Source organism: Barbus barbus (genome assembly GCF_936440315.1).
Source record: "Barbus barbus genome assembly, chromosome: 44".
In the NCBI taxonomy this organism is placed as follows: domain Eukaryota; kingdom Metazoa; phylum Chordata; class Actinopteri; order Cypriniformes; family Cyprinidae; genus Barbus; species Barbus barbus.
In genome coordinates this window covers 11,811,472-11,839,324 of record NC_136722.1, presented here as the reverse complement: position 1 = coordinate 11,839,324, position 27,853 = coordinate 11,811,472, and the positions used below count along the sequence as shown (strand labels likewise).

The following is a 27,853-nucleotide window of genomic DNA, read 5'->3' as shown; positions in this document are numbered from 1 at the left end:
GCACATGCTTGTTAATATTCTTTTGCACCAAATTTTAAATTGCAACCCATCCTGCATCATTAGAGTTTCGGACATGAATGATTGCTCAAATCGCGTGGCTTAATGAGGAGTACGCTATTTATTTTTTGAAAAAATCCCATAGACTTACATTAAAAGAGGGCCACCAAAATATCTAGGTAGCAGAATATCAAAGAGAATTGGAGATGGGATAAACAGCAATCACTCAAAAAACACACAGAACACCCTAGCAACTGCCTGGCAATGCCTTAGCAACCACTCCCAACAGCCTAGCAAATGAATACCAATGCACAATGAACCTTTCAGAACACCCTAGAAACCACTTTGCTTCCATAAAATACCAAAACACCCAAGCAACCATCTCAACTGCCAAACATTTTCCGGGTGACCACCAAGACCACACTAGCGACCAACCAGAACCACCGAATAACCACACATAACACTTTTGCACCTGCCTAACAACCATTTAAAACACCCTAGCAACCACTTCACAACAACAGCTGCTTTACGGCTCCATTGGATAGTGGAGACGGAGGAAACAGCTTCTTGAAGTTTTGTAGTAACACTGTCTGTATAATGTGTCGAAAACGTATCCGTGAGGAGAAAAAGAAGCGCTGGGGTAAAATCACCTCAGTTTTGGACGTATCGGGTGAGTGCAGAAAGCTGCTAGAACGCTAGCTAACATATGTAAACATTGCTGACAAGCTGCTGCGTGAGATCACATGAGGCGCTCCGTCTGGTATGATAATCTTAATAATATCTTGTAGTGTGTGATGCGACACCATATTAAAATCTTGTAGTGTGTGCATGTTTAAGATTTAAGGGAAGAAAATCTGTGAAGATTGTCCTTGTGTGTGTGCTGCATCCAGATTTCATAATCGGTTAGGATTTTAAAACACCTGTAGTGTGAGCCCGGCTTCACAGAACATCGTACAGTAGTAATTGGCTAACAACTACACCTAAAACTCATCATTTTTGTTAAATGAAATAAAATAAAGCTGAGATTAAATAAAAATATTAGATGTGAAACTTGAAATGTTGCTTTGGCAGCTAATTAAAATCATTTATGTTGAAGTACTAGAATTACAGAAACTGAACTTAAAATAAATGAAAGCTAAATAGAAATATTAAATAATAAACTGACAAAAAGTGGAAAAAAATACTCATTACACATAAAAGTAAAATTAATATATACACTGGAAATATTGAAAATTTAAATAAACACTGATTCAGAAAAATGTAAATACAATGTTTTTTATAAAATCAATTAGAACTCACTTAAGTTTAGTATAATTTGGCAGAAAATGTTTTTGAAATTATCGTTTTTGACGTTAATGTTCAAAATCTTGTGTAATATAACTTGTTTGTTTGTTTGCTGGTTTTTATCGTATCGTATTGTATTTTATTTTATTGTATTGTAAGATGCTGACATGGCATTAAATAAAAAAATACTACTATAAAATCAATTATTTAGAGATGCTTTTGATTATTAAAATTTAATTAAACCATTAAAATGGAATCCAGAAAATTAATGGGGAAAAAAACAAACCGAATTTGTTTAAAATTGTTTGAGAAATCTGTAATAAAGCTGCTGTTTTTATTGTCATTCCTATGGCAGATGAGGATGAGGTTGTTGTCATCAAATTGTGTTCAGCTGAATCTGGAGGTATCCGATAGCCGTAATTGACAGATCGCATTAAGTGCCTGTGTGTTCGTGTGTGTAGGAGTCACACACCCTGCTGAACTTGTTGCTGAGTGGTGAAGCGCAGACCCACACACGGATCCAGTCACAGGGGGAAGCAGACAAGCTCCAGGCCCACCTCAGTCACCGGCTGCAGAGAGAACTGACAAGCCTCTTCAACACTCTGCTGCTTCACATGACACACACTTCTGACAGGTAAGACACACACACACAGCGGTGGGTGACACAAACGCAGGATAATAACTCACAAATTGTGAGTCACTCTCACATACACAAAATGACTCACTTGACTCATTTAGACTCACACTTACTGACTCACTCATATTCTTTAACACATGCAGTGAGCCATCGGACTGCTCTATCTATAGAACAGACCCACACACACTGTGGCACCTGAGTCCTGTTTGAAGAATATAAAAAATTTATTTCTCACCATTTCTCTTGACTAACCGTTAGGCCATAATATACTACAATTCACAAGTTTGGGGTTGGTAAGATTTTTTAAAATGTTATTGAAAGAAAATGTTTTTTGCTTAAGTCTCTTAAGCGGAGTAAAAAGAATAATGTTGTGAAATATTATTCATATATTAATATATTTTAACAATGTGATTTATTCCTATGATGGAAAGCTAAATTTTCAGCAGCCATTACTCCAGTCTTCGGTATTACATGATCCTTCAGTAATCATTCTAATATGCTGATTTGTTGCTCAAAAATATTATCAGGTTTGACAACAGCTGCTTAATATTTTTATGGAACCTTTTTTAGGATTCTTAAATGCTGTTCTTTTAAAATTTCAGTTCAATTTGAAATCTTTTGTAACATTATAAATGTATTTCTTGTCAGTTTTGATCAATCTAATACACACTTGCTGAATAAAAATCCTGCTGACACTAAACTTCAAATGGTAGGCTTATTTACCAGGGTATTCCAGTTATTGTAGCTAAATCATGGCTTGAAATTAATTTAGGATTTTATTTATTTTTCAAATCCTAAATATAACAAAAAACACAACTACTATTCTGCCCTACAAAGGCAAAAGACCTTAACTCGCTAGAGTGTGAAACTGAGAGAAACAACTTTAAAGTTTTTTTATTTTTTTATTTGTCCAGCTAAATTAATTATAGGTAGGACACTGGAAACTTGGCAATTAGATGTTTTATTAAGGAAAATTATATACATTAAAACATTTTGAGCTCAAACTTGATTTTTACCCCTATTTTGAAGTTACTGTACTCTACCTTTGCATTGTCTGCAAAACGTGAGAAGTCACACCAAGGCAAAAGACAGTAAATTCCACATTATCAATATTTGGTTGCTGATCACCATTTACAAAATCATTACAGTACACCTGTATAAATTCTAGTGATCATGAGACTATCTCATATAGGCTATTGCATAGAGAAAATGTGACTGTATTAATTGTTTTTTTGACCGTAACAAGCGGACTAAAAGTCAAACATATGAGTGGATACCATTTTGCAACCAATTTATTTGCTATGCTCAGTAATGTTAAAGAATGCTAGACATTGCGTAATTGTTTTTATTCCATGGTCTGTCTGAATACTCGATTCTGATTGGCTGGCAGGTGTTGATTAAATTCGTTTAACTGCACAGGTAGTTCCAGGTCAGTTTAACCACCGTTCCATATTAATGCGCTGCTTTAATTGATGCACACTAACCAACACACATCACTCGCTCGCCCACACACACACGGAGCGAGAGAGAGAGACGTCGGAGATCGCAGATTGTGCTGCACACACATAAACTTGTCAACGCGTCCCCGCGATTTTTTATTACTAAAATAAAAGATAGATACTAGACCGCTACATTATATTCCCCAGCACCGAGGTGATAAAATAGCTGTTCTTGAAGTAATTGTTTGTAGAGAGAGATGTGCAGACGCAGCAAGCAGATACACACAACTGTCATCTCCCTCTCTCTCTCTCTCTCTCTCTCTCTCTCTCTCTCTCTCTGTCGACAATTAATTGAAATACATGCTATAATTCATTCAAATAAATGTGATCTTACTGCACTATTTCATCTCTGTTTCTGATTTGAAGCTGGCAGAATGCTAGTGCTAAGAAGCCATAATTGACGAAAATAACCATCATTTTTACCCTTCTGGCCAAATATTGCACTACAAAGGGCAATACAAGTTTTAACTTACCTATAACTTGGCAAATGACCATGGAATAAGCGGGACAATCAATGGCTAGCCGTTGTGCGTTTCTTTGCCTCCACGTCGTGCATTATCCCTTACTTATATTGACTTGAATGAAAATAGCCTAACCTAAAAGAACGACTTGTGGATTGATGCCAGCAAGCAGGAATAATGCTCAGAATGCTTGTGGATTAAACATATCCGGCGATGTTCGTCGCAATGGATTGATTTTATTGGGTTACAAGGTAGGATACGGGTTTAATTGCAAACTGTTACTGATTTTATGCTACATGCTACGACATTCTAGTCCACATGCGTCCAACTAGAAGCGACAGGTTTAAAGGTTATTCACAATTTGCTGCCAATTTAATGTATTTGAGAAAAACATTTATTTCATAATGAGATTTCATAATGAGAATTTACTTATTTAAAAAAAAAAAATAAAGATCAAAAAGATTAATAATGCAGGTTTATTTTCACAGCCTTGTTTACCAAGGGTACCAACAATTCTGACCGTGTGTGTGTGTGTGTATATATATATATATATATATATATATATATGTATATGTGTGTGTATGTGTATATATATAATATAATGTATATCAAGAAACTGCTTAACCCGTTTTGCTGTGAGACAGGGGGCATTGTCCTGCATGAAATTTGTTGGCTGATTGGGAAATGTTTGCAGGGCAGGAACCACATGTTGCCGCAGGAGGTTCTGATAAACATTTGCATTTACTCTGCCATGTATCTGTATAACAGACAAAACATCCCCCAAACCATGACTTTTCTTCCTCCACCTTTCACTAACTTCTTTACACACTTTGGATTCGGTCTTTCCCTGTCTTTTTGACGTGGAACATAATGTTTCCCATTAGACCCAATTCAAATAAACTTGTTTTCATCACTAAAGTGAACTTTGGACCAGTTATTTTTCCACACAACATGCTCCTCAGCAAAGGTGAGCTTAGCCTATTGGTTCTTTCTGCTGATGAGAGGCTTCGTCATTGCAAAGTGCACCTTTAGTCCGACTTCTCTTAAACATGCAGATCCTTACCCTGTTCAGCACTGAACTGGCAAGCAATTCCAGCTGCAGTGCTGAACCGATTCCCTATTGAGAGTCTCTGCATTATCATGTCCTCTCGTGCATTTGTCTTTTGTGGACGACTAGCCTTTTTGGGGGACTTAAATGAGTAATACAATAACTTTTCAATTTCAACAATAACTGTCCTTTAAAGAAAATCTAATTTAAGTTTTTTTTTATACTGTGCTTTAGAATGCAATTAATTTATGAAAGATGCTTTTAAAAACTGCCCTTCCTCTCCTGTTAGGATGTTCAAATGGGACTAAGCAGTGACCTTGAAATTTGGAAAATTGTAAGTTATTCTCTAATATTGATCTCCACTGTAAAGATTAAAAGCTATGATTAAAAATTAAAAGCTTCAACAGTCAAACCTGATCCTGAATACTTTGCAATTTGCAAGCACGCTGCATTTCTTGTGCTTGACACGTTCCTGTGTTTAATCAAGCTCTCGCACTTAAAATGTGTGGATTCAGTATAGTGAAAGCAGTGTTACCTGCAACCTCTGTCCCACAGGCTTCACAGTGAATGCAGTGCATTGAGCCTTTTTCATAGCAAACCCTCTCTTTCAGCCACTTTCTTCGAAAACTCTAAGCCTTCTTTTCCGCTGATGGATCCACATTCACCCCATGATCTCCATCACCAACTATATTACCTGTAATTTTAGGCGGCTTAGAAAAGAAAGCCTTCTCTCTTCAGCACTTTATATTTTGCATGCTAGTTAGCTCCCGGTCACATAACAGTGGAGCACAGTGAAAGGGAGTGACAATATTAACCAATCTGGAAAATCTGCATTAAAGCTAAGAATGTTTAATTGGTTATGTAATGTTGGATACAATGGTGGACCAGTCACTGTAGCAGCTCACACTGGGCATATACTGTGCAGTAATTAGTGAATGTTTTGTAGAGAAGTGATACAGGTTGCACCACAACAATTATTTGCATTTGCAAAAATTCTCCCAAATATACAGTATATTTTATCGCACAGATTAAATTCCGGGAGCATATGCGACCAAATGGTCACAAATTCAACCTTGTAAATATCTTTCATTGAAAAGTTATGTAGTACATGTCAGCAAAATACTATGTAGTAAACCTCAAACCTGTGTTACCCATATGCACACCACAGTCCAATGTGACGAAACATGTGCGCAACCCCCGCTTCACGGCCCCAAGAGGCTTGTAAGATATTTTTGAGTAAAAGAATTATATCATTCTTTGATCTGAGTCTTTTATTCTAACAGGATGATTAGTTTGGAGACCGCTGTGCATTTTAATTAAATCTTCAATTGTATTCAAGAGCCGTAGCTGCTATTGAGCTTAGTGTGCACCTGTGGTTAGTGAGGGTGCGAAAACACTCTGTCACATCTGTTTGCTCCCCAAAACACACTCATTGAAACCATTTAGTCCGTCAAGGCAGATTTGTTATTCCAAAAACACTCCTCCTTTTCTCTCTGCCGTACATGCATAAAATGTTTTACTATCCTCATTAGGAGTCTTCTCCTTCTACCTGCCATCTGGGGGGAAATACAAATCTAATGACGCTTTTGATTTAATTTTGTTATTTATGGAATAACTCTTCTGAAAACTTCTTGAGGATCTGTAAATTGGAAACTCCCACTGTTTGTTGTTGATGTGTCAAGGCCCTGTAATGCAAATATTATCTACCAAGACATTTCCCTGCATACATTTTCAATTTATGAGCAGCAATCTAACAGGTATCATTTGTTTGGGGTGCTTATGGCGCTTCTATATTATAATTGTTTGTAATCCTTAATAGAAGAAAAGTATTCTGGAAAAACAGCATGAACGTGTTCCTTAGCAAAAAACACATGGATGGAGTGGTTTGATGCTGCAAGAAGAATAGAAAGCATAAGTCATTTGAATAAATAAAAATTTAGCAAATAGATTCAATTAAATTCACACGATCAGGAATTTTATTTTCTTTATTTTTTTTTACTTTCAAATCTGTAACGTTTCGGTTACCAGCCCTTGTCTTGAAGTACTTGGTCAAAGCAAAACTAACACTACAATAAAATAAAATAAACACATGATCCTTCAGAAATCATTTTAATATGATGATTTGGTGCTCAAAAAAAGTATCTTTATAGAGAATGAGGAGTTACGTCACATTCTTTCCACTCCGCGTTGCATTTCGGGAAGGCACCGCCATATTAGCAGGATACGCTGTCCGTTTCCATGATTACTTCTCATTCTTTATACGGATAACTGCTCATTTGTTTTTGCCTTTGTTAAACAATTCATTCTTCATTGTGTCGTTTGCAGAGAAGAGAAGCTAATTTAGGCAGTGCATGATAATTAGATATTTGTTTTCCTCAGGTTTTGTAAATTAAATTCTACAAAACCTGTGGAAAACAAATATTCTAAACAAAGAATTCTCTTCTCTGCAAACGACACAATGAAGAATGAATTGTTTAACAACTTCTCAATCCGTATAAAGAATGAGAAGTAATCATGGAAACGGACAGCGTATCCTACTAATATGGCGGTGCCTTCCCGAAATGCAAATTAAATTACGTCTGCAAGATGTCTGTTAAAGATCTCTTGATCTGGAAAGCATCTGCTGTCTACAAACGTCTGACAGATGTCTTTAAGATGTCAGTTTTACATACATTCTAAATCATAAACATCTTAAAGACATCTAATAGACATCTATTTGACATCTAAAAGGAAACGTCCTATAGACGTATTGCAGATGAGCAAACACCCTAAATAATACGTCTTGCAGATGTAAATGCAGACATCAAATAGATGTCTCCGAGATGTATGTGTGCTATCAGGTCTGATTTACCGTGAAAACAGTGTCACCCGCTGGACGCTCGCTGCTGCTTCAGCCGTCATATTAAATTATCCAAATAAAAGTGTGTTCAACAAGCTGACAGAAGTCGATCCATTTCTTTGTTGGAAACTTTTAAATGAGAAAGTATAATTGTTGTCATTATAAATATTCATTTTTCCATGGCCACGGAGGAGAATCAGAGATTGTGGATCACATGCAGCGAACAGTCACAAACTCGCTGTATTTTTATATTTATGTCAACAAATGACAAGCGAAATCTAATCCCTAGGAGCTTGTGAACAGTTTTAAAGCATTTTAAAATGCTGGTTTGCTAAAAGACATGCAGGTGAGCCAGAATATTAATGCGACATGTTTAAACAAAGCGTTTTGTAAAGTAGAAAGTGTTTATGGATTAAGACAGTGATTATAATATTCATATTTTGGGCTCATCTGTTTCTCTGCACATATTTTGACTTATTAGTAAGGTGTGTACAGTGGTCTTTTATTATCATTGTTTTTATGAGAGGAAAATGCTTAATGTAAATAAACGCACTGCGGTCATATTTTGAGCTGCGTATCTGCACGCTTTACAATTTTGTCTTTATCACTGTCTTGGTACATTAAGCCACTTTAAACATTTTAGAAAGTCCCCTGTTCAAGTTCTGCTAATTCACAAGCCTAGTGAGAGTCATACTAGCAAAGAAGGTAACGTTAATAATTAAACCAACAAAATCAAATCTTTCAAAAACACACAGAAATGCGATTCTTTTATTGAGTGAGAGGCAATAGGTTTAATCAGGGACTAACAGATTTACTCTTCGCCATCTTCTCCGCGATCTGATTCCTTTGGTGTTTTTACACAGCAAAAAGGTGAAAAAACATACTGTTTTCTCTCAGAACGATGATCTGAGTTACTATTGCAATTCTCGATGAAGCATGAATGACATACAATGGTGACATTTTTCACAATCACGACAAAAATATTAAATACTGCCCTAAACTCAATAGCGGAAAGGCAGCGCTATCCTGCAAATATGGCGGATAAACAAAGCAGTTTCCCAGAACTCAACGCGGCGTTACGTCACATTCTCATTCTCTATTATCAATGTCAAGTTGTGCTGCTATTTCTGCAGAAACCATCATTTTGTTATTCAAGATTCTTTGAAATGAGCATTTATTTTAAAATAGAAACATTTTTGTAACATTATAAATGTTTTTACTGTCATCTTTGATCATTTTAAATAGTCCTTGCTAAGTTTAAGTACCACTGTATCTTATTGACCCCATACTTTTGAAGAGTATTATATATAGTGCTTCATACTAAGGTGAAGATCCCGATTATGATGACTCTGTTTCTCACTCGTTTGCATTTGTCATATTTTTTTAAAGGATGTGTGAGGTTCTGTCTGGACCTTTTGCCTCTGAACTGTCTCTGCGCCTGCTGCAGTGCCTGCGCTTGTCCGATGCTCCATGCTTTTACGGCCTGCCATCTCTAGAGCGCACTCTCAGGACCATGGCCCATGTGACCGCCCTGCCCGGCTGGAGCACACACACACCCAGCATGGAGCCAAACACACTCTGCCTCAAGTACCTCAGTGGCCTCTTGGAAGTATGCATACACACAAATGCTCAAGTGCCTCGGTTACACACTAGAATATATTTTACACAGATTATATAAACTTATCCAAACAGAACACATTAAACAAACACTTAAGCATGAATCACTTCATACCGACCAACCTGTGTTTCATTTCGCATTATAAAATTTCTAATTATGATCTTGTTCCTGTTTGACTGCTCTTCCCAGGTCATCTCTTCATTCTATGTAGATTTGTGAGGAAACTCGATGTCCTTCATGGGCAAAGGAGTGACAAAAAATGCAGTTATCTGCCTGCTTCATCTGTCACATGAGATGATGAAGGAAAGTAAAAATGAGGTGAGAAATGCCATTGCAATTGACACTGATATCACAAGGCTTTAAATCTGACACTAGGGGGTGCTAAAACTTCTTTTAAAGGGGTCCTATTATGCTTTCACTTTTTGAATTTTAGTCTGTGTGTAGTGTGTATGTTTCGGCATAAAAAAGATCTACAAAGTTACAAATCTCAAAGTCCACTCCAAAGGGAGATATTTCGTTTAAAAAAACAAAATCGCTTTTCAAAAACTACAACGAACGGCTCGTTTGGACTACAGCGTTGTTTTCCGGGTTCTGTGATATCACAAAGTGGCACATTAGATTATCATTAAAATAAATCACCCCTACGGAATTTCGAATGGTTGGGGGATGGGGAGGGGCAAGCTCGTGGCTAGAATGCTTGGTTGAGTGCATCAGACAAGACGACGACGACGAAGAAGTGCTGCTGTAGCATCAAATTTTCGCAAGTTATTACACATGCACCTGAATAATTATGTATGTAAATATGTATGTTACAATTATGAAAACGAAAAATTGCTGACCGTACAATACTGGACAATGATGTAATCTGCAGATTTTACACTTCAATTATGAGACTACAGTGTTGACCATACATTGATTTATTTGTGGCGCCCGCCACAATATCTAAACTGACCGCCACAAATAGATTTTCCAAAAGGGTTTGACTTTGTTGAATAAACATGTGCACTGCACGTTTCAAAATCGAAACCCGGTGCGGGTGTTTTTATATCACAGTATTGCTGAAGGAAACCGACTGTCTTCAGAAAATTTTGGATGGTATTTTCATTTCATCTTGCATGTAATGTCTGATAAAGCAGCGTTTGTGAGCGGAGCGCTGCTTTGTGTACAGCGTTACTGTGGACACCTCGATCTCTACCATTCCAACAGCGCTGCTGGCAGAGAATGAATTTGCATATAAATGCCGTCTCAAATAGTGTCTGTGGGAAACACTAGACTATGGTATAAATAAATTAAACTGTATAACAGTTTCACTGCAATTCATGTTATAATGTTAGAATTAAAGAACAATAAACATAATACATGGTACCGTTGCACTTATCTGCACAAAGTAAATGCAGTTATTTTTAAGAGGTTGTTGACATCTTATCTAAAACGTGATTTAGCCAAAAAAGAAAAAAACAATAACGTTACCACTCTAATATGTCTTGCAATATACATGCGTGCAAAGGTTCTGCGCGATCCTCTTGTTCAATATTCTCAGGGTCTGAATCCGGCTCAAATTGATATGGCAATATTGACGCCATCATTAACTATACCGGAGCAGACAGAGCTTGCTGCTTTGGCAAGGGGCGGGGCAGTACTGAAACGCCATCTAAGCTGTTCGCCAATCACAACGCACTGGGACAGCTAACCAATCACAACACATTTTGTTTTTCGGAAGGCGGGCCTTCATCAGACCCGGAACTAATCGAGCCGTTTGTGCCAGGCTGGGGAGAGAGGTTTTGATAATGTAAATTATGTGAAAAATAATGCGTTTTTCGAACCACCAAGCATGAGAGCATGTTGTAGTACACCCCCAAAACAAAATCAAGACTTTGTAAAAGAGCATAATAGGACCCCTTTAATCAATTTAGTGAACATGATGTTGGCCGATTAAATCGGTTTGTCACTAGAAATCTGTATAATATTAAGTTGAATGGTTCAGTACAGCAGTACTCCATATTTAGAGTGTTTGTGTGTTGTTAAGGACTGTATATCCTTGTGGTCTCTGGGCCGTGAGCAAAGTTCTGATGGGCAGAGTGCCGCCCAGCTTGGCTTGGCCTGGTTAATTCCCCTGTGGGTGGACCGAGACCCTGAGGTGAGACCTTCATGTAGAATGCCTATTATGGCTATACAGTAGGTAATTAACATTAAGTGCTGTTTTGAATACTTTTTGGAAGCTCACATGTCCTTTGGTGTGAGGTGCTAAAGTTAATCTAGAACTGTTTTAAAAAGCATTTGCTAATTATTTTATAATTATTATGAATGAAGTTTGCTTTATACATGATAATAGGAGTGTTTTTTATTAGTAATTTTGTGACCATATGACCAATTGAAATTAAATATAGAAGGCAATAGTTGATTACTGTAAAAATGGTGAAAAACAAACTAATGGTCAACAGTTGACTGTTTTGGTATAGTAAATAATTTGATATATAAAAATATATATATAAATATTTTGAATTAACCTTTAGTTTTGTATTTTAATTTTAGTTTAGGCTTTAGTAATTTATAATAAAGATTTTTGTAGTTTGAATGTTTATTTTTGAATATTATAATATTAATTAAATTAAGTATTAAAATGAATATTAATGAATTAAAATGTTATTTTTATTTCTATTTAAGTTTATATAATATAGTACTTAAACTTATTTTCAGTTAGTTGCCAAGGCAAAAATTTGATCAGTTTCATCTAATATTTATATAATTTTCAAGTTTATTTCAATTATTGAAAACATTAGTTAACAACACTGTCAGTTAAAGAACTTGACTTATTTTCCTGAACATTCATAAATGTTAACCTACAATGTTTATTTTGACAAAAGTCCATGGACATCTTATGCATTTTATATTATATATATATATATATATATATATATATATATATATATATATATATATATATATATATATATACACACACACACACATATATACATATATATATACATATACACTCACACTCACTGGCCACTTTACAGGCACATCTCCAAAAAATGTGAATATCATGAAAAAGTTTTTTTTTTTTCTTGTAACTTATTTCAAAAAGTGAAACATATTTTAGATTCATTACATGTAAAGTAAAACATTTCAAAAGTTTTTTTTTTAATTTTGATGATTAGAGCTCATGAAAGTCAAAAATCAGTATCTCAGAATATTAGAATATTTACATTTGAGTTTCAATTAATGACCATCCCTTCAGTATAAATTCAGGGTATCTATTATTCTTTGAAACCACAATAATGGGGAAGACTGCTGACTTGGCAATGATCCAGAAGACGAATATTGACGCCCTCCACAAAGAGGGTAAGTCACAGAGGGTCATTACTGAAAGGTGTGGCTGTTCACAGAGTGCTGTATCAAAGCATATTAAATGCAAAGTTGACTGGAAGGAAGAAATTGGGTAGGAAAAGGTGCACAAGCAACAGGGATGACTGCAAGCTTGAGAATACTGTCAAGCAAAGCTGATTCAAACACTTGGGAGAGCTTCACAAGGAGTGGACTGAAGCTGGAGTCAGTGCATCAAGAGTCGCCACGCTCAGACGTCTTCAGGAAAAGGGCTACCAAGCCACTTCTGAAACAGAAACATCGTCAGAAGCGTCTTACCTGGTCTGTGGAGAAAAAGAACTTGACTGTTGCTCAGTGGTCCAAAGTCCTCTTTTCAGATAAAAGTAAATTTTGCATTTCATTTGGAAATCAAGGAAGACTGGAGAGGCACAGAATTCAATGCTGCTTGAAGTTCAGTGAGAAATTCCTAAAGTCAGCAATGATTTAGGGTGCCGTGACGTCTGTTGGTGTTGGTCCATTGTGTTTTATCAAGTCCAAAGTCAATGCAGCCGTCTACCAGGAGATTTTGGAGCACTTTATGCTTCCATCTGCTGACAAGCTTTATGGAGATGCTGATTTCCTTTTCCAGCAGGACTTTAGCACCTGCCCACAGTGTCAAAACCACTTCCAAGTGTTTTGCTGACCATGATATTACTGTGCTTGATTGGCCAGCCAACATGCCTGACCTGAACCCAATATGGAATCTATGGGATATTTTCAAGAGAAAGATGAGAAACAGTCGATCCAACAATACAGACGAGCTGAAGGCTCAATAGTGCCTCAGCAGTGCCATAGGCTGATTGCTTCCATGCCATTCCTCACTGATGCTGGAGTTTGTGAAGGGAGCCCTGACCAAGTATTGAGTGCATAAATGAGATACTGGATTTTTGACGTCCATGAGCTGTAAGCTCTGATCATCAAAATTAAAACAAAACAACTTTTGAAATGTTTTACTTTACATGCAATGAATCTAAAATATATGAAAGTTCTTTGATTTATAATCTTGATTATAAATTTTGACAGTGTTTCTTAAATGAAGTACATTACTGACACTCTATCCTCCAATTTGATACTGTTAAGTGCTTTGACACAATCTGTATTGTTATAAATAAAGGTGACTTGACTTGACTTGAATTCTGTCCAAAAAGTCATTTAAAAATAACATCCCGACGTGGACTTAATTGGATCAAAAGTACAAGATCTGAAATAATTGAAATTGTTTTAGATTTTCAAAGCTCCACCAAATACTGATTCACCATGTTTTCTTAAATAAACATTCTCTGTACATTGGCACTTAATGCAATCATAGGCAATGTAAATTTATTATATGTACGTGTCCATAATTTTGATGAAAACCTTATTTAGCAATTTGTGTGCCTTGGCCTTCTATTTTGGATAGTTTTCCCAAGTACCCGTGCGTGTCCAGGCCTCCCTCAGCTCAGCAGATGCTGAGCACTGAAAATAATGGGCATGACAAACACGAATTTGTGCCAGTGCTACACGCCAAAGAGCCCATGGCAGTTAGCACTGCCAAGCACATGTGCTGGGTCTGAACACAAGTGTGTGTGTGTGTGTGTGTGTGTGTGTGAATTTGTCTGGCTCTAGGTCCGCTGTGCCAGCCTGGCTGTAGGTGCGGCTCTGAGTTCACTGGAGAGAGGGTGTGTGGCGTTGTCAGAGAGTTGCCAGAACATTTCAGGAGGTCTGTGGGCTACGGTACTCAACATCCTGCTGGAAAGACAGGAGTGCAGTATGGTGCGCCGAGAGGTGAGTCCATCAAGCTTCAACTTGAAAACGACAAAAAACTTCCAGACTGCTTCAGACTGAGAGTCTAGGAACTGCCCTCAGTTCGTTCATGGATCATCTGATGCATGCTGGACTCAGAAAATGGAAAGTGCTGGTTAAAATCATCAGCTCCAAACTGACAGTCTTATTTTTCTTTGTGGTATAATCTATTCCAGATAAACATGCCCCTAATTGACATACATATATAGTACAAGTAAAAAAAAAAAAAAAAAAAATATATATATATATATGTGTGTGTGTGTGTATGATTGTATGACCCTGGAGCACAAAACCAGTCTTAAGTCGCTGGGGTATATTTGTAGCAATAGCCAAAAATACATTGTATGGGTCAAAATTCTAGATTTTTCTTTTATGCCAAAAACCATTAAGGTATTAAAGGGGACCTATTATGCCCCTTTTTACAAGATGTAAAATAAGTCTCTGATGTCCCCAGAGCGTATATGTGAAGTTTTAGCTCAATATACCCCACAGATAAATTTGTACAGCTTGTTAAAGGAAAACGCCACAGTTTTTCCCATATTCCAATATGTTCTTCCCTCAACTTAGTTGAGTTGATACGTACCTCTCCTGTCTCAGTGCGTGCACTTAATTACTCTAGCGCAAGGCGGCACTATGCTAGCTAGCTTTTAGCTTAGCACCATTCATTCCTTAGGATCCAAACAGGGATGAATTTAGAAGCCACCAAACACTTCCATGTTTTCTCTATTTAAAGACTGATTCAATTATAGTGTCCTCGGCTCAGATTGGGGGAGATTATGGCGACTCATATGTTCATTAGTGCATCCCAAAACACAACCCTTGTAAAGCCTCTTTGGTGCTGACATTGTATATAACTCCAGTAATGGCAGACTGCAGCTTCTCACTCAGGGCTGTGTTTATGCTAATAGAACAGAGAGCGTCACAAATGGGCGGGACTTTTTCCCCTCGGTGACGTGAATATAGGGAGAATCTGAAACAGCTCGTTTTGAGAGACTGTTTATGATTGATTAGTTTTATAAAAAAATTAGTTGGTAATTTTATAGGTTGGTTGTTTTCACACACTGCGGCCACACAACTGTGTTCAAACAGCTTATAAAAGTGATTTTTGCATAATAGGTCCCCTTTAAATAAAGATAATGTTCCATGAAGATATTTTGTAAATTTCTTACCGTAAATATATCAAAACTTAATTTTTGATGAAAATATGTTTCTATCAAAATAGTGTTTCTATAAAAAAAGGGGGGGGACTACAAATAATACTGATAAGATAAAACTACTACGAATTCTACTACTAATAAGAACAATATAAAACGCACTAAGGATTATTGAGTTGCTGGGTTCATGAATATTAATCAGGTTGTCTGCGTTCGCTCTAACTGATTCGCTGAAATCAAAACAGGGAGGATAATAGGTGAGCGTCAGCCAATGAGATTTGCCGTTTGCGCATTAGTCCCACCCACTACCGGAAAAAGCTGAAGAATTCCAAAGGAACTCCGTTATTTTGACAGGAAAATACAACAAAGGATATCATTTACATGTAGCGCGTCAATTCTGTATGATATGTAAGACCGCAAACTGCGGACTTGGCAACATAGCATGCCAACTTGATGCTTCCTCTGAAGACTGCTTAGATGTGTTCGACTTGAAGCAGCACAGCTAGACGAGAGCTATAAGAGAGTGGGCATCTCCTTATGCTTTCTCTCGCCGTACTTTGATGCCGTACACCGATCGATGTTCAAGTCGAACACATCTCTTTCCTCTCGCGTGTCACGTGACAGTGTAATCGCAGCCTCTGCGGTTGAAAAATCGTGTTTTTTCATATCGCGATATTATCGAAAATGCAATTAATCGCTCAGCCCTAGTCCAGGGTCACATATATACACTCACCTAAAGGATTATTAGGAACACCTGTTCAATTTCTCATTAATGAAATTATCTAATCAACCAATCACATGGCAGTTGCTTCAATGCATTTAGGGGTGTGGTTCTGGTCAAGACAATCTCCTGAACTCCAAACTGAATGTCAGAATGGGAAAGAAAGGTGATTTAAGCAATTTTGAGCGTGGCATGGTTGTTGGTGCCAGACAGGCCGGTCTGAGTATTTCACAATCTGCTCAGTTACTGGGATTTTCACGCACAACCATTTCTAGGGTTTACAAAGAATGGTGTGAAAAGGGAAAAACATCCAGTATGCGGCAGTCCTGTGGGCGAAAATGCCTTGTTGATGCTAGAGGTCAGAGGAGAATGGGCCGACTGATTCAAGCTGATAGAAGAGCAACTTTGACTGAAATAACCACTCGTTACAACAGAAGTATGCAGCAAAGCATTTGTGAAGCCACAACACGCACAACCTTGAGGCGGATGGGCTACAACAGCAGAAGACCCCACCGGGTACCACTCATCTCCACTACAAATAGGAAAAATAGGCTACAATTTGCACGAGCTCACCAAAATTGGACGGTTGAAGACTGGAAAAATGTTGCCTGGTCTGATGAGTCTCGATTTCTGTTGAGACATTCAGATGGTAGAGTCAGAATTTGGCGTAAACAGAATGATAACATGGATCCATCATGCCTTGTTAACACACGCTTCGTGCCCTGGATGTGCATCCCACAAATCTCCATCAACTGCAAGATGCTATCCTATCAATATGGGCCAACATTTCTAAAGAATGCTTGCAGCACCTTGTTGAATCAATGCCACGTAGAATTAAGGCAGTTCTGAAGGCGAAAGGGGGTCAAACACAGTATTAGTATGGTGTTCCTAATAATCCTTTAGGTGAGTGTATTTGGTCAAAAATAATATAAAAACAGTAATATTATAAAATATTATTACAATTTAAAGAAACAGGTTTCGATTTAAATATATTACAAAATTTTATTTATTCCTGTGATGCAAAGATGAATTTCAGCAGCCATTACTACCAGTCACATGATCCTTTGGAAATCATTCTTTTCTGATTTCATTTGTTATTATGAATGTTACTTCTTAATATTTTTGGAAAACCGTGATACACTACCATACAAATGTATAACTAATAATATAAAGAATACTTTTATTCAGGAAGGTTGCATTCAATTTAATAAAATTGACGGTAATGACTTTTTATAATGTTACAGAAGACAGATATTTCTTCTAATCATTGGCTACCAATAATAATTGAGCACTAGATAAACATATTATAATGATTTCTGAAAGATTAGTGTGACACTGAAGACTGGAGTAATGGCTACTGAATATCTAGCTTATAGTCACAGAAATAAATTACATTTTAAAATATATTCTAATATAAAAAATATTATTTAAAATTGTAATGCAATGTTTCACAATGTTACAGTTTTACTGCATTTTTAATGAAAAAAAATGTGTTGCTGCAACACATGACAAATCCCTCTACAGTAAACTGATGCCTCGTTTTATTTATGAGGTACTGACACAAAGTAATAATGATTTGCAGCAGTCGCTTTATCGCATCCAGTGTAGACAGCCTTTAGCTTCTGCATCTGGTGTAGACACGGCATAAGAGACTTTTCAAAAATATAAAAAAAAAAATTATCAGAAACATTGAAATCTTAATTATTTATTCCAAACTTTTTACAGATAGTGTACAAGAAATAAAAAGTGCTTAGTAGCTTCACAAAGCAGTCAGTCGGCCGCTTCCTGTCTAAGTGGGCGTTCTAGGTTAGAATAAGTTGCAATTATGATTCGATTTTAATGTCGCAAGTCAGAATGCCTCTGCAAGTCATATTCGTTCATATCTGTGATCTAATAAATGATGTTTCATTATTAGTATAGGTTTAGCACAAAGACATATTCAGAAACAGGAAGATAAAAAGAGGTTAAACCAGCATAAACAGTCACACTTTAAAGGGAATGTATTTGCATTTCTCTCTTCAAGGAATTTGCCACTTGCTTTTCCATGAGAATTCAACCAGCATGCATTTCCATTCATTTACAAGTAGGTGGCAGTGTTGCTGACTTTTGTTCCCCTTCCCTATAGGCAGCGTTTATTTTGCAAAACCTCCTTGTGATGCCAATGCCTGCTAATGCAGAAGAGGCCAAAGAGTGTGCCTGGCAGGTATGTTTACATGAGAATAAACTTTAAGAACTGAATATCAATAATATAGCCACTCTTAAAAGCTCTGTAGACATAACATATCTGATATAAATCACCATAGAAATCACCATAGTTTTGATATATCAAAACTATGGTGATTTCTGGTTTCCTCAGTATTATATTTCCTGTATTTTCTTTTTTCTTTCTTTTTTATCTTCTATTCTACTCTTTCTTGTGTCTCCCAGAGCCCCTGTGTGCATGATGAGGATTCAGGCCTGTGTCTGGTCGGGCTTCCTGCCCTGCAGGCTCTGTTGTACCACTGCCAGTTTTTTGAGAGCGTGGGACAGATGGTGAAGAGCTGTTACACGGGCAGACATGCCTTCACCCTCAGCCCCCCTCCACCGCCAGCCAATGTCACCCAGGGTACGGCATCCACGTGCCCAGAGCACTGACAGCTATTAGTGGATGTCTGACTCGGTGGCGTCCATATGCTTACGGACATTATTAATACTGTTCTGTAGTAGAGATCATAGCCGGTGTGCTGCATATTTTAGATGATGGTGTTTACATTTATCATTCGCTTGTTATAACAGAATTTACAGTATTAGTAAGCTGTTAGAGGTAATTATTCCAGTGCATATAATTTAGTAGTACATTTTGCCATTTTGTTTGTAAATGAAGCAGTGTGTGTTTCTTTCTGTAGAGACAGATCTGAATGATTCTCTGAAGCACTGGAGAGAGATGCTTGCTCCTCTAAACCAAACTCAGGGCTCAGGATCCATGCCCACCTCCAGTACTCTGGTCAGTAGACATACATTTGTAGTTGACCAAGGTTTTCTTCTAGCGGGGTTTCTGCAGGTCTTAAAAAGTCTTAATTCACATTCCATAAATTAAGGCCTTAAAAGACCTTAAATCACAGCAGAAAGCCTTACATTCAAATTATGCCTTCCTCAGTATTTTTGTCTTGCGTTCTATTACAAATATCTAAACATCCTTATATCAAGATGGTATAATGATATTATAACGTATAAGAAACGCTTATACATAGCTGCAAGCAACATCAGATTAGCCAAAATGAGCCTGAATCATTTTCAAATTATGTCTGTGTTTGTGTTCTTTAGATTCCATCAGGTAGCTCAAGTGGGACTCATTCTCCAGTTCCAACCTCAGCTGTTCCTGGAATCCAGGACACTCCAGTCAACAGACTCACTGCTCAAGGTATGACTTGAGGAGAAAAAGGCAAGGAATTGACAGTTTGGCCTTGACGAGACTGTTTTTTAGTGATTTGAGGCTGCTGTTATTTCTTTATGCTATAGGTCAGAGTGACACGGACAGCTCAGACTCCGCCCTCACTCAAGAGTCCCACCCAGGGGGGAGGACCGAGCCTGGAGCTATAGTAACCCCTCACCTGTTGCTAGCAGTGTGTGGTTTACTGGACAACCTGCTGGCTGTGCTTCCTGAGTTTAGTCTATCTGCCCTCAAACAGAACCAAATACTTGAGAACATGGCCAGGTTAGAGAGACGTGAAGACAAACAGATGTTGTGCAAAGTTCTGCCATTTATTTCTATTTTTTAAAGCATCATACTGACATTTTATTTGTAAATTACTGAATATGTATTAAGATTTTCTAAGCTGTTAATCACAGACATGCACTACACGTGGAAGTATGACATACTGCAACCCCTATGCATGCCTCTTACCTCATTTTCACACTTGTGCATATATAAATATATTCTTTTGGTTTTCCTGACAACACTTTAACACAACCACATCCTGCCTGCCATCTGCCCACTCTTTCTAAATACCAAATTGTGGTTGTTTTGTCTCTGCTGGTTAACAGCAAGACCCAAGAAACATGTCAAAAAATGACTCAAAACATGTTTAAAGTTAGATTCTATTTATGTGTTTGTTGTATTCATCCGTTAAGACTGTGAACTCACCTGCATGACTTCCTGTTGGTTTTGTGCTGTCTGTTTCAGTGTTGTCGATGTGGCGGCCATATCTCAGTGTGTCAGTGAGTTAAGGACCCCTCTCCTGCCAGCTGCTATGGAAGATGCCAGGAACCAGGTGCATTATGGGAGTTCAGCTATCATTTTCCAACTCCACTTAAACATCAGTCTGTCATAAAGGAATGCCTGCAGAACGGCACAATAAGCTTGGCAGATTTTCGCAAAATCATTCACAAACTTCTATACATTCTTAATCACATGCTTGTTTGCTTATTAAATATTTTGGATAATTTGCTGATGATTTTAGCTGAAGGTACAGTACACATTTTACCAACAATAAATCTATTCCCTTCAAAATCTGCAAATAAATAATGTGACACATTAAATTTAAATAAAATTCAAAATGAGTCAGAAGAGTTTGCGCATGCATACAGCCGCATTACTCACCCTCATGCCATTCAAAGATATTTTTAATGAAACCTGAGAGATTTCTGTTACTCCATTGAAAGTTCAGGTTACCAAAATTTAGATCCCAAAAAGTCACAAAGCCATCAATGAATCAGGTGGTTTAATCCAAGTCTTTTGAAGAGACACTGTTGATTTATATAAACAGATTTAATATAGGCTTTCATTCACATAAAAAGCTACACAGAGCAAATCACATTTAGTAAACAGAAGCGTGTGTGTGTGCGCGTCACACACTAGAACAAAGCTCAATGGTTTGTGCTCATCACACAAGCATATTTGAGCTTCCATGTTTACCATATTTGATGTGCTCTGTGTATGTTGATCATTGTTTAGATGTAAATAAAAGCCTGAATTAAATCTGCTAATCGTAAAAAGCAATCATATCTTAAAGGGATCATTCACCCAAAAATGAAAATTCTGTCATTAATTACTCACCTTCATGGCGTTCCAAATCTGTAAAAATAACGACTTTATTCAGCAATTCTTCTCCTCGTCACCATTCACCGCCATTCATGAGAGTACTGCAATGAAGTTATTTTTGTTTTCTTTGCACACAAAACGTATTCTCGTAGCTTCATAAAATTACAGTTGAACCACTGATGTCACATGGACTATTTTAACAATGTCCTTACTACCTTTCTGGGCCTTGAACGTGTCGGTTGCGATGCAGTCTATGGAGGGGCAGAAAGGTCTCGGATTTCATCCAAAATATCTTAATTTATGTTCTGAAGATGAGCGAAGGTCTTACAGGTTTGGAACGACTTGAGGTTTAGTAATTAATGATAGAATTTAGATTTTTGGGTGAACTGACCCTTTTTTAACCCATAACCTTGCATTGACATACACACAGTCATACTTGACAAAGTGGAATACAAGGGAATCATGGTTTCTGCCTCAGTTCCACTTTCTCTAGAACACAGCCTCAGTTAGTCACCTATTTGTTGTCATTCAGGGTTATGAAACCAAAGTGCTGTATGTGTGTTTTTCGATAGGTAACTCGGCACTCGTTACTACTGACTCTGTCTTTCTCTCCCCTCACCCTCCTGTTTCTCCCTCAGGTGCTGAGTAGTGTGTATTATGTGCAAAGTTTGTGTAAGCTCCTGCAGTCAGCAGCGATACACAGTGAGGATATGCCGTTCCAGCGAGAGATCTTCAAACCCCTGCTGAACAACCTCATTTCCATCCTCACGCTGTCTGTCGCTGACTTGGGTAGTCTTCAGCAAATCTACAACCCCCTCCAAAGTCTTCCAAACAAGACCTTCAAATGAAAGAAAAGTGATTTGAAAGTGTTTTTTGATGAGTGTTTGCTTGTTTTGGTCCTCAGATGCGCAGGCCCAGGGTGCAATGCTCAACACCTGGGCGGATGTGTTGATGCTCCTGGCTACTTTGCTGCGCAGGAACCAAGCTGCGGTCGGCCCATCTGTCGGTGTGGCACTGGGGAAACACTGGCAGCGCTTTTCAGGTGACACACACACACATACCCAAACCAAAGTGTGTTACAAAGGGTGGAGACAAGCAAATGGAAAGGGAAGACAGAATGAAACAGAAGAGTACAAAGAGAAAATGGTGGCAAACATGATGAAAGCGCAAAGGGATGGTGGGCAAAGGAAGATTGAGGAGTTTAGATGGAAGAGGATGTGCTAGATAGATGTTGAGAAGGAAGGAGACAGCTGAGATGGAGACAGATGCAGTGGGAGGCCAGCTCATTATGCCTGTATGTGTGGATGGGTGTCCCTGCTGCATATGACAGACTGGGACAGAGACAGGGAGAACAATCAGCCTGCTTTAGATCTGATGGATGTGGTAGAAAATCCTAAAACAGGTGGGTGGGCAGTAGACTCGCTGACTTGCCTGCAGGTATCCAGGCTTTGGAAGCTGTTTTTAAAAGCCTGTGAGTTTGGAGATACTTTTTCGTCAGATGTTCCCTTGTGGTGAAGATTGTTTGTTGTGAAGTTTTGCATCTTTTGCATCTTCTCGTCTAAGAGTTTGAGTTTAAGAAAAGCTCGGAAAAGTAAATATTAGCATTCTTTATGTTTAGTCTTTGCTCTCTGTCTCACGACAGACACTCTCCGAGTCTGTTTGGACCAATCGGGCGCCGAGTCTTCTCTCTACAAGTCGACCCTGCACTTTCTGTGTGTGCTGTTCACAGAGGAGGCTAAGAGGAGATCAGGAGGCCACATGGAGGATCAGGCCAGCTCCTCGCTAACTGCAGTCCTTTATTCTGAGCCTTGGGAGTTCATTTGTGAAATATTACTAGAGGTAACAGATTCAGTTTTGTGGATGCATATCACACAAAAATTCTCAAAATGGCAATCTCAGATCTGATTGGTTGGCCACCTTACACATCCCTCAATTGGTTACTTCCTTCTACGTATGGGTCAGTGACAAAAAGAATGACTAAAAGTCAGATCTAAAATCTTTTCTAAAATTATGCTTATTTTTTCACACTAGTCTACACTCCATACCCCATAATGACAAAGAAAAATTCTGATTTATAACGTTAAAATTTTAACGTTTTATGGTTTTACTTTTGTAACTTTAATAAGAATAAATATACATTTTTAATTTATGTATTATTTAATTTACACAGTGAAGAATATGCTGTGTTTTTATGCATTTGTTCTACTGTAGTTTTTTGACCTATTGCTTGTAAGTAGTTTCTTATTCTTATTCAATCGCTAATTATTTACTTGTCTTTAGGTAGTTTTTTTAAGTATTAGTTTTTTGTGATATTGACACTGGTGACAAGAATTGTGAAATTTCTATGGTATCAGTAATTTCGATATCATAAAGACCTTAAAGCAAATACAACTTTATTGTGATGTATATTGTTACCATGACATAATATTACTCATATCTTAATATAAGACTTTGGTCATATTGCCCACCCCACCATACTGACTTTGATTTAATTTATTTAGTAGTATTTTAAAACTAAACTGCTTCACTTTGCTTAAATATGCTTTCTTACATTTATTTATATTTTAAGAAATAATCATTAAATTGTTGCAAAAATTATTCTGTCTATTCAGAACAAGATGAAAACATTTTGTGCTTCCTGATCAATTTACAGCAATATGAGAAGATTCCATTCCAGGACCCCTTGAAAAAGATGACGGCCAAAGCGCTCATGTCTCTGTTAGCCTGTAGCTCCAGCGCTCAGAGTTTTGCATGTAAAGGTAAAGATTGTGTCACGGATCTTTAACACAAACACACAATGAGGAGCTAACTTGTGACATACAATGTAGACATTTGCTAGAATTCACAACGTATGGCTTCCTCCCCATTCCACCCAAACCATTTATGGAAATCAAACACTATTGGATTTGATGTCACAACTGAGCACATTTGCATATGATCACCTACAGTACAACTACATATTGAATATTCAGTATCCCATAGGTAAAGCATAAACATCCTGTTTTGTTCTGAGATTGAAACAGGTTGAAGAAACCTCTTGTATAAACAAATGACTTTTTGGTGCAAATAACTTTTGAGTAAACTTCAAGAAAATTCCTAGAAGTATAGAATAAGTCCCTCTTAAAAGGTAGCAGTTAAAAAGCTGCTATTCCCTCAACTAAGAGGAAATCTCACATACAGATTAATTTTAGTCCCAGGTGATGCTATATTTGTGTCTAATGCCTGATGTCACTGTCTGATGGATGAGTACATAGACAGATACATGTCTCTTCTCCCTCTTCAGCTGGTGTGATTGACAGCTGTGTGGAACGCATGAAGCACATTTACGCAGAGCTTCACCTGGAGTCTGTGAAAACGGGCAAGAGTGCTCACAGGAGGAAGGTACGGAGGGTTCCAGCAACGTGACAGACAGCTTCAACATCAGAAACACTGACAGAAAAAATGACAAAACTGAACGATGCTCCAGTTCAGTTGATTTAACCAGTTCATTTCCTGCAGTCTGTAACTTTTTTGGGTTAAAAATGATCTTAAATCAATATTTTAGCATGTACATAACCAGCCAGTGTTCAAAACTATCACCTCACTTTAGCCCGATTCACAACGGTTATCTTATAATAAGGTTTTCTAATTTGAGTGGTACGGGTAGGTTTTCGCGGGAAATTAGAGCATGGCACTGCGTCATTACGTCACGTCTGTAAACAAATAAGTTGTCCTGGCTACTAGGCTACATCGCATGTGAGGATCCCTGTAGATGACGGGACGTTTATAGCCTTTTCTCACAGCAGCTTGAATAATTAAATGTATCATTTTGATGGCGGATTGTAATCCAGAAAGGATTGTGTTTATGAAACACATGTGAAAGAAATTAAATTATATTCCAGTTTTAAATGTGCTTCTGATAACAGAGAGCCTGGGATTACACAAGATTTCACAACCAGTTCGAAGGGAGCACAGTTTGCTTTTTGGGTTAAAATAATTTCTTAATATGAAATTATAATGGTATGACAATTAGAGACTGTACAGAAATTGAAATCTGGCTAATTCACACTATACTCATTGTCACACAATGCTGATGTTTTTAACATTAATAATTTGAGGATAAAGTATAACAATAATAATAATTTGCACGGTTAGATGTGATATGAGCTACCCGATCGTTAGATTTACTTACCATTGGTAGCACAATTTATTGTAATGCTTTTTCCCTCAGTTGGTCAGAACAAACGTGGCAGACTTGTTACTTACTTCTTCAGATGGCAATATATGGTGAAAATTCTTATTTGAGTCATATATTCCAAGACGTAGGCTAGAATCTGTGATTCCCAAGTACAGTATCCACACCGGTGCAGTGACTGACAGACTGACACACATACTCCTCAAAACATTAGATTCATCTGCGCTGGAGCCGTGCCGGAACACAACTCCACGCAAGGAAGATAATTCCGCACAGAGCTGCAATTCCAGATTTTCAAACAGAGATGGCGACAAAGAGGCAAAACTTGCGGGCTGCAGCTTTAACTTTAATAATACAACAATCATTATTACTTATATAATACAGATTATTAGTGAAATTGCTATCAATGTCAAAGATGGTCTTTTTAAAAATCTGAAAGTCATGTTTTTTTTTTTTTTTTTGTGGTTACAATCTAATAGTGCAGTTTAAAACATTTATTTGTATCTTTAATACATGCCAGTGTTCACATCTTAATTATTTGCAAACATTATTATTATTTTTTTTATACCAAAGGAAAACCTGAAGTAATATCATTTGAGGGTAACATGAGAACATGAGGTTCTTCTCTGTCGTAAAATTTCCTGTTTTAAGGTTTTCTTGTCACATCGTGACAAAAATGGCTTCCTACATGCTGGTTAATCATACTGACTTTGATTTGATTCCAATTATTAGTCATATTTAAAAACTAGTGCTGGGCAGCGATTAATCGCATCCAAAATAAAAGTTTTTGAGTACATGGTATGTGTGCGTGTAGTGTGTTATTATGTATATATAAATACACATGCATGTTTATACAGTATTTATGAAAAATGTTATGTTTATGTATTATATATGTTTATATATAATATAAATATATGCATGTAAATACATGTAAATTTATATATGTTATATGAATATAAATATATACATGTAAATATTTTCTAAATATATACTGTATATGTATATATATATATATATATATATATATATATATATATATATATATATATATTTACACATACATACATGCATACATACATACATAATAAATGTACACACACACACAAATATGTACACAAAAACTTTTATTTTGGATGTGATTAATCGTTGCCCAGCACTATTAAAATCTTAAACATATATATATATTTTTAAATGTACTTTATTACAATTAGGATTTTTTTTACATATCGATACAAAAAAATACTATTATCTTACATTTATTTGTTTTTGAAAATATGTAAACTCATCACAGTGATTGAAGAATGTTTCTGGATCAAAATCGTTTATTGGTCCTGGAATGACAAGACTGTTAACTAATTATGCAGTCGTAATTTAGGGGTAGGCCTATGATGGTTGAAATGAATGTATTTCTAGGAATGACAAAGGTTGTTGATCCAGGAACATTCAGTAAATCATGTTGTGCTACGTGCATTTGTTAGGAAACATGTAATTTTTGTTAAGACCTATTAATAAAACTTACCATGAAGTGTTACAATTATAATTAATACAGACAGGGAAATGCAGCACAAATGTATGCATATATACAAAAGACGGTATAAAAATTACCACTATCAGCATGATATCTTGTTCTAACTGCTCCATCTTTGTTCAATGTCAGCAGGTGGAGAACAGCATGAGAGAACTTAAGATGATTCTAGAGATACTGCAAAATTGCCTGTATCAACATAATGAATGCAAAGTACGTCATTTCAAATAATCTTCCCCTTGCTGATTATTTAGTTACATTCATTGTACAGTATCCGCAGACGCTCTCATAGGGGGTCTTGTGGGTGGGAAACACTGCGGGTTTGAAATCTTGCTGGCGTCATGCAGATTTTCTTGTAAGGACTGAAGGTGCAGTTTTTGTCCTCGAGCTGGGACTTGTAACCAATCAGACATCTTTGGAGAAACCTATAAATGGCTGTCCACCGATGGTCCCCAACCAACCTGACAGAGCTTGAGATGATCTAAAGAGAAGAACGGCAAAAAAAATCCCAAATGCAGATGTGCAAAGCTTGTTGCATCATACCCAAAAAGACCTGAGGCTTTAATTGTTGCCAAAGTGCTTTAACTAAGTTTTGAGTTAAGGGTATGAAGACTTGTACAATGTTAATTTTTCAGCGTTTCAGTGTTTCAAAGTTGTGATAAATCCGGATTTTGCTTTGTCATTATGCTGAGTGGGGTGTAGATTTATGTGGGGAAAAAAGTAATTTA

At 37.1% G+C, this 27,853-nt stretch overlaps 2 protein-coding genes across 2 annotated transcripts in view; one reads left to right on the top strand and one right to left on the bottom strand.

Moving 5' to 3' along the window:
- LOC306863353 (rotatin-like) overlaps positions 1 to 27,853 on the top strand; it is a gene marked incomplete at its 5' end in the record, with an annotated part of 65,548 nt that overhangs the window by 29,362 nt on the left and 8,333 nt on the right. Inside the window, 18 exon segments of the mRNA XM_079406629.1 lie at positions 1,743 to 1,915; positions 9,155 to 9,374; positions 9,573 to 9,599; positions 9,603 to 9,701; positions 11,410 to 11,520; positions 14,355 to 14,513; positions 18,532 to 18,609; positions 18,834 to 19,011; positions 19,292 to 19,389; positions 19,710 to 19,806; positions 19,905 to 20,100; positions 20,569 to 20,656; positions 22,065 to 22,215; positions 22,331 to 22,468; positions 23,069 to 23,265; positions 24,080 to 24,185; positions 24,710 to 24,807; positions 27,258 to 27,338. Of these exon segments, the coding sequence (XP_079262755.1) occupies positions 1,743 to 1,915; positions 9,155 to 9,374; positions 9,573 to 9,599; positions 9,603 to 9,701; positions 11,410 to 11,520; positions 14,355 to 14,513; positions 18,532 to 18,609; positions 18,834 to 19,011; positions 19,292 to 19,389; positions 19,710 to 19,806; positions 19,905 to 20,100; positions 20,569 to 20,656; positions 22,065 to 22,215; positions 22,331 to 22,468; positions 23,069 to 23,265; positions 24,080 to 24,185; positions 24,710 to 24,807; positions 27,258 to 27,338 (2,295 nt within the window).
- LOC306863357 (docking protein 6) overlaps positions 26,709 to 27,853 on the bottom strand; it is a 102,953-nt gene continuing 101,808 nt past the window's right edge. The window contains exon 7 of the mRNA XM_079406639.1: positions 26,709 to 27,606. Coding sequence (XP_079262765.1) covers positions 27,412 to 27,606 — 195 coding nt within the window. The 3' untranslated portion in view covers positions 26,709 to 27,411. The remainder of the gene's footprint in view (positions 27,607 to 27,853) is intronic.